Consider the following 8,060-nt stretch of genomic DNA (forward strand, 5'->3'; position numbering starts at 1 on the left):
ATTCATTCATTCATTCATTCATTCATTCATTCATTCATTCATTCATTCATTCATTCATTCATTCATTCATTCATTCATTCATTCATTCATTCATTCATTCATTCATTCATTCATTCATTGTCATCATTGTCATGCTTGTCATCATCAAGTTTTTGGGCGCGGGCTTAAAACTTCTGCATTTATAAAACTTTGCATAAAAGTTTCAGGTGAATTTGCAACATTTGGTACACCCTGAAAAACCAGTCATCACTGCCCTCATGCATATTCATTACACAAATGTATACGTCATGATCGGCATTGCAGAAAAAAATCAGTTATCAAGAACATCGGTTTTGTTGATGCAGGAGGAGCAGGATTTTTCCTTGGAAGTTGACCTCAGAATTCAGTACATTATTACCTATTTAAATAATTGAGGTTTCTTAATCCTACGAGTAAATTGTATACAAGAAACGATGGCAACTTTAGTGCAAAAACCAGGTTCAGGAATTGTAAGTAATTGAAGTATCACTGGTTAAGCTTTTTGTGGTGCAAAATTCCACAACCCTTACCATTAACCATGTTTCAATGTTTGGTCAAATATTTTAATTTAACTAAAGATAGCTTGAATTCATGAAATAATTATAGGTTAGGCAACGAAAAAAGAAACCCTGTTCTAGTTCTACGGGCGGACGGACCTTTTAACTTCAAGTTGGGTCCATCGGTTTTTTTTTTTTTTTTTTTTTTTTAAATGACCCAAAAAAAATCACCAAAATCTGTAAATAATTTGCAATTTGAGAAAAAAAAAATTTTGTTCCTGAAATTTCCGAAATTTGGGTCGGCATTCATTAGTAAACCTCCATCGTGCATAAATTAATTATTTTTTGCAGCATATTGACCAATGGACCAATCAGCACACATGCTGAGAATGAGAATTGAGATGTTGATTAGATTAGACTGTGTGCTTTAACATGTATACGAACTAGCTTACACCATTTTGTATGTTTATGGGAAATACACACTTTAACGATTTGCGCAGGTCAGAGATTTGAAAACATTTCTAAAAATGTTGTCAAATTAAAAATTGGTGGGTACCCAGGACTGTGCATGCTACTTACATGTAGACTTGGTTGAAACAAAATTAAGGATCAAATGTATTTTAGTGTCCAAAAAGGCACAATTATCACCAATGTTTTGCCAGTATTCTGCACCCTTGCGAAGGGTGCAGAATTCAAATCGGGAATAAAAATCCAATCTTTGCGATAAAAAACACAATACAGTTTTGGACATACTATTGGCAAAAACAGATATTATCAATGCCAAACAATAGAATAGAACATTTACGTCAACTTGTCAAAATATTGAAGAAAATGTGCTTCCCAAACATGTGGAAAATATGCAATACAAATTACAATTCCCATTCAAACATGTGAGAATTAGGGATTCAATCATGTTTCATGCCGGATGCGAGTTGTTAATCGGTGATGAAGAACGGTGAAACATGATTGAATCCCTTTCAACAACGAAAACAAGCTAAAGATCGTATGTACATTAAGGCAGTGACTCAAGCCCGGATATTCGGGTACCCGCCCGTTTTTTCCCTACCCGGATACAAATGTCATACTCTATTAATGATATCAAAATGCATTCAAATTCAATGCATTTTGATATCATTAATAGAGTATGACATGAAAACTATGTATCAATTTTCATATTAAAATTACAAAACAATGTGCAAAATTCAATTTTTTTTTTAAATTTTTTTTTTTAGGTCAACCATGATCCTAGCATTTAGGTCTAGGTCCAGAGACACTACAAAACCGAAAAAAACTTTGAAAAAAAAAAAAAATTAATTTTTTTTTTTTTTTTTGGCAATTTGGTGCCGGTTACCCGCCGAAATTTACCTCGGGTACCGAATACGTCATTACCCGATAGGTCACAGCCTTAGTATACATACATGGTATAATTCACATGATTATGTCATGAGGAATGTCAGTTAATCATTGACAGTCAGCCTTACAAAAAGATCAGTGATTTCTGTTGATATCAGCAATAAAACTGAATAAAACAGCAATCTTTATCCGATACTTCCAAAATACTGAGTTCAACTTGTAAGCATGATAAGCACACAGATTCCAGACATGACGAATTTTACGCGCTCACACGTAACGTGGATGTGTGCGTTGGCGTTCGCGTATACGCTTACTGTAAAGTGTGGCCATGGATTCATCACAGATTAACAACGGTTGGCTCCTGTACAAAAGTATAGGAAGAGTTGTTGAAATTGAAAGTGCATAATCCAGTCCTGATGAGGCTGAAGTGAAGGAGATCTGTTACTCAAGAACTCTAGCCTAAGGCAAAAAAAAAAAAATTGTTTGTTTGTCCACGTCCGACCGACCGTGTACCCTGGTCCCGACCGTGTCTTTTTTTTTTTTTTTTTTTTTTAAATTTGCGTTGAATGTGCTAGTAAAACAGTGGTTAGTATAAATTTAAAGAAAGAAAATGTAAATAAAATGAACAGTATAACATGCAGAACCATCTCAAGAGTTAAACCAGTAAAGTGCTTTGTGTTTTGACTTATTTACCATGGTCAGTTTCAAGTGCAATATTTGTAAAAATAAAAAAAAATCCGACCTACCGACCCAACTGTTTCATAAGCCTCTATGGACAAACAAACAAACTTTTTTTTTTTTTTGGCCTAAGCTAGCTTCAAATTTGCATACTGTAGTTACGCATTCGATGCTACATGTAGAGTGTTGCTATTGTTTTTCGGTCGGTCATTTTTTACAACAGATTTTTATTCTCTTAAAGGAAGGTGACCCGATACATTTGGAAAATAGAATTCTTTGAAACTTAAGTGTATAAAATGTTGTCCCTTAAAAATCATTGAATGCCAAAAGAACATGTAATTATGTTTCTTGTAATTGTGACTAATTCCTTTATGGAATTACTGACATACAGCGTGATACTGGTAGTCTATGGTGTTTAAAAATGATACACTGTAGTCCTCATGATCATGTAATATATCTCAAATGAATGACCCTATTTTTCTCATTATTGAAATTAGGCATTCCAAAATCCAAATCAGTAGGCTATATATTTCTGAAGCCTGAAGGTATCATCAAAACAGGCAAATTAGTATATACCACTTTGAGACTATAATTCAACATGCGTTTTGGCACAACGTCTATGCAGAATGAAAACAACCACACACTTTGCCGGGGTGCATGGAGGTGCATTAAGTTGGTACTTCTTGACTCTACCTCATTTGAATAATACCGTACTTTGATATTTTATGTTATTTGTACAGGGCAAAGGAGATGATGGTGTCAGTGTCACATTTGAAGACCAACAAAAGATTAACGTCTATGCACGAAAGTGCAATAAACTAGCTGAACTTCAAGAAGAAATCAAAACTAAAAAGGTATGATGCATGGACGTAGTTAGGGTTTGTAGCACCCACTGTAAGCAGGCTCAGAAATTTGGTGATATTCTATTCTTGCTGAGATTCTCCTTAAAAAAAAAATATATTATTTTGCTCATAATCTAGGTGAACTTAAATACAATGTGCGCAGAAATTTATATTTTTACCATACTGAATCAGTTGATGTGGTTCCCCTACATGTAAAACACAGGGCATGCCCCCACCACCATGCCCCTGGTTTGATGCATTTTATGGCTTTACCTTTCCACCTGGTAGTGGGGGCTTTCAGTATAAATGACCATTGCATATATATGAGGATGTGCCACAAATATGGGTAGCATTTTTTGGCCATATGATATCAGTGACCCATTACTATCTCAGAAGTATCTCAGGGGTCAAAACTAGTTTTGCCGACATTACGGCCCCTTTATGGTGGATGGTAACATATTGTACAAGATAGTACTTGTACATTTTGTAAGATACATTTTTTTGTAAATTACAAAATTAATAAGAATGTCTTTTTTTGTTGAATCTGTTACAGAAAGAGCTAGAGAATCTGCAGGATGCGTGTGATGAGTTGGAGTTAGCTGATGATGATATCCATATACCATATCCTTTCACTACATGTAATACCCAAAATTTTCTCATTGCCAGTGCCATTGTCTGGTGACCTACATAATCCATTCAACAATCATAGTGTATAAGTTGACCTCAAGTTGTTGGGTATGATTTTTGTACCCAACATATTCAAAGGTCATTCTGCAAATGTGTGTCCTGATAGATGAGCATGTTGCAGATCCTAGCGTTACTTGATGTATAGTCTGTTCAGTGTAAGGTGGAACATGACCCCATCCATTAACCCTTGTTATCTCATACACCCTGCCCAATGGCATGAATGGCATGTTCCATCTTTCTCTAAATGATCTCTAACAACTAAAGTATGGTCTACCATCAAGTCTGTGAGTCTGTCCAGTGTAAGTTGGAACATGACCCCATCCTTTTAACCATTTGTTATCTCATAGACCCTGTTCAAAGTCATGTTCCATCTTTCTAACTAATCTTGTCCTACCATAACTTGGCAACATGGCCTTTGCCCCTCTGTGTGAGATCCATGCATTTTGGTGCAGGTCATGGGCCATGTTATACTGAACACTGACTTCTGAGTTGTTGATGACGTTCGTAAAATGGAAGTTCAGATGCAGAATGCGATATAAATGTGGGTGTATCTCTCAGACAATTAGGTGTATTTCTCAGACAATTGGGTGTATTTCTCAGACAATTGGGTGTTTTTCTGAGACAGGTGGGTGTATTTTTCAGACAGGTGGGTGTATTTCTCAGACATTTAGGTGTATTTCTCAGACAATTGGGTGTATTTCTCAGACAATTGGGTGTATTTCTCAGACAATTGGGTGTATTTCTGAGACATGTGGGTGTATTTCTGAGACATGTGGGTGTATTTCTCAGACAGGTGGGTGTATTTCCCAGACATGTGGGTGTATTTCTCAGACAGGTGGGTGTATTTCTCAGACATGTGGGTGTATTTCTCAGACATGTGGGTGTATTTCTCAGACAGGTGGGTGTATTTTGTGAGACATGTGGGTGTATTTCTCAGACAGGTGGGTGTATTTCCCAGACATGTGGGTGTATTTCTCAGACAGGTGGGTGTATTTCTCAGACAGGTGGGTGTATTTCTCAGACATGTGGGTGTATTTCTCAGACAGGTGGGTGTATTTTGTGAGACATGTGGGTGTATTTCTGAAACATGTGGGTGTATTTCTGAGACATTTGGGTGTATTTCTCAGACATGTGGGTGTATTTCTCAGACATGTGGGTGTATTTCTCAGACAGGTGGGTGTATTTCTCAGACAGGTTGGTGTATTTCTCAGACAGGTGGGTGTATTTCTCAGACAGGTGGGTGTATTTCTCAGACAGGTGGGTGTATTTCTCAGACAGGTGGGTGTATTTCTCAGACATGTGGGTGTATTTCTCAGACATGTGGGTGTATTTCTCAGACAGGTGGGTGTATTTCTCAGACAGGTGGGTGTATTTCTCAGACAGGTGGGTGTATTTCTCAGACAGGTGGGTGTATTTCTCAGACAGGTGGATGTATTTCTCAGACATGTGTGTGTATTTCTCAGACAGGTGGGTGTATTTCTCAGACATGTGGGTGTATTTCTCAGACAGGTGGGTGTATTTCTCAGACAGGTGGGTGTATTTCTCAGACATGTGGGTGTATTTCTCAGACAGGTGGGGTGGGGTGTATTTCTCAGACAGGTGGGTGTATTTCTCAGACATTGGGTGTATTTCTCAGACAGGTGGGTGTATTTCTCAGACATGTGGGTGTATTTCTCAGACATGTGGGTGTATTTCTCAGACAGGTGGGTGTATTTCTCAGACATGTGGGTGTATTTCTCAGACAGGTGGGTGTACTTCTCAGACATGTGGGTGTATTTCTCAGACAGGTGGGTGTATTTCTCAGACATGTGGGTGTATTTCTCAGACAGGTGGGTGTATTTTGTGAGACATGTGGGTGTATTTCTGAAACATGTGGGTGTATTTCTAAGACATTTAGGGTGTATTTCTCAGACACGTGGGTGTATTTCTGAGATTATTTTCCTTAACCTTCTCCTTCACATATCAGATAGGTGAAGTGTTTGTGAGTCAGAACCTGGAGGAGACACAAGCCCTGGTGGAGCAGGCCAAGACGAGAACACAGGGTGAAATAGACGGCTTAGAACAACAGTGCAAGGACATTAAAGCTACATTATCTAACCTTAAAGGACAGTTATATGCCAAGTTTGGGAATAATATCAACTTGGAATTAGAAATGCTTGATGAAAAATGTCATCATAGTGACTTGCTTTTTTTATGGGTTGAGTTTCTATTTCTTTTGAAGACAGGGGCAGTGTACAGTTTGTCCACTTTGAAGTACAAAGTAAAGTATGCAGTAAATTACGCAGTTTTGGTGCACCGTAATGTCAAAAGGATTTAACACGCTGCTAGCCGCACACAAATGCATGAGTGTTTTAATGCACGATACGCTTACGCAAAATTTGCGTACTGTATCTTACTTCATACTTCAAAGAGGACAAACTGTAGTGTGTAAGGATTTGTGATGACTGCCTTGTATGTAAAATTGTATGCAGGGCATGAGAGACCGGGGGGTCATCAAAAATGTATATTGGCATCTGTTTATAATCATTATTATGTTTTCAGGGTTATTAAGAGTTAAGAAAACCTAATAATGATAATATTGGATGGCTTATTTCGCATGATAACATAACATATTGGATTCGTCATAGAAATATCGAACTCGCCGTTGGCTCGTCCGATATTTTTATGACTCATCCGATATGTTATGGTATCATGCTCAGCCATCCAATATTATATCAATATTGAAATGAACTCTATCATATATTTATATTTACTGTACATTTCAGCTCTGTTCAAGGGCCAACCTCAATTGGTCAGCAGGCCAGATATGGCCTGCCTATTGAGAACCCCTGGTCTAAACAACTGTGACCCCGGGACTACTACTCAGAGTCTGCAATTTTAAAACCTCATCACCAATATGTATTATGTATTTCAGAGCTGTACAAGGGCCAACCTCAATTGGTCAGCGGGCTGGATATGGCCCGCCTGTTGAGAACCCATGGTCTAAACAACTGACCACCCGGGGGAGAACCTCATCACCAAAATGTATTTATGTATTGCAGTGTATAAAACCTATCTGTGAAACTGCTATGTATGTACTGGGGGCACTCAACACAAATGACCATATGATAATGTTGAAGAAATTCATCAGGTTTGTGTGATACAATTAACAGAATGTTCTTCTTGTCAAAACCAATTAATTTTACTGACCTGACAGTTTCGGCCATCTTGGTCGAAGGCCATCATCAGAGTCACGTATACGATCCACTTCTGGGCGCTACCGCGCCCTCCGTTGGTGACCAATCAACCAGAAGGAAGGATCAAGTACCATCACTCCAATGATGGCCGAAACTGTCAGGTCAGTAAAATTAATTGGTTTTGACTATGATTATGATTATGCTCCCCGGAATGACGTCACATTTCTGGGTTTGATTTTCAACCAGAAAGCCAAGAAACCCCTAATTTGACTATTCACAGCTCCAAAAGACCCCCTTTTACCAGTATGCTGTCAGCTTCTATGGCCCACCATCTCAAGATTCCGGGGAGCATAACCCTCCAACAGTTTATGATGTGCCCTCCCCCTACAACCTAATGTTATTCGAATTTTGTGTTTGCTACCACTATAAACCAAATAAACTGTAAGAATGATGTGAAGGTCTCCTTGTAACTTATTTCTGCCCATATGTCAAATGAACTTGGGGGTGCTGATTTTGAAAAAGTGGACTTTTTTCAAGAGGGGGTGGGGCGATTTTGTGAAAAGTAAACTTTCTTTCCCAAATTTGGATTTTTTTTTACCACAAAAGCCTAAAAAAACTCCATGGCTCGCTACGCTTGCAATATTGTGACATTTTCGGACTTTTTGTATACTTTTGCAAACATTTTTTGGGGGTGCGGCCACACCCCCACTACGTACGGGCCTGACCCGGTGGGTGGGGATGTGCGGTTGGGTCTATCTCAGAAATTCCCGAGAGTAATTCTCAGAATTTAAATTGCGCCTGAAATGACA

General features: G+C 38.3%; 1 protein-coding gene across 1 annotated transcript; it reads left to right on the plus strand.

Annotated features, from left to right (window-relative positions):
* Positions 1-303: 303 nt before the first annotated feature.
* On the plus strand, positions 304-7,704 carry LOC140146754 (prefoldin subunit 4-like). The gene is made up of 4 exons (XM_072168631.1): positions 304-488; positions 3,287-3,400; positions 3,942-4,008; positions 6,034-7,704. The coding sequence occupies exons 1-4, from the start codon at positions 453-455 to the stop codon at positions 6,390-6,392; spliced, it is 576 nt and encodes a 191-aa protein (XP_072024732.1). The 5' UTR covers positions 304-452; the 3' UTR covers positions 6,393-7,704.
* The last annotated feature ends 356 nt before the right edge of the window (positions 7,705-8,060 follow it).

The sequence above is a fragment of the Amphiura filiformis genome, chromosome 2, assembly GCF_039555335.1.
Source record: "Amphiura filiformis chromosome 2, Afil_fr2py, whole genome shotgun sequence".
NCBI classification, from domain to species: domain Eukaryota; kingdom Metazoa; phylum Echinodermata; class Ophiuroidea; order Amphilepidida; family Amphiuridae; genus Amphiura; species Amphiura filiformis.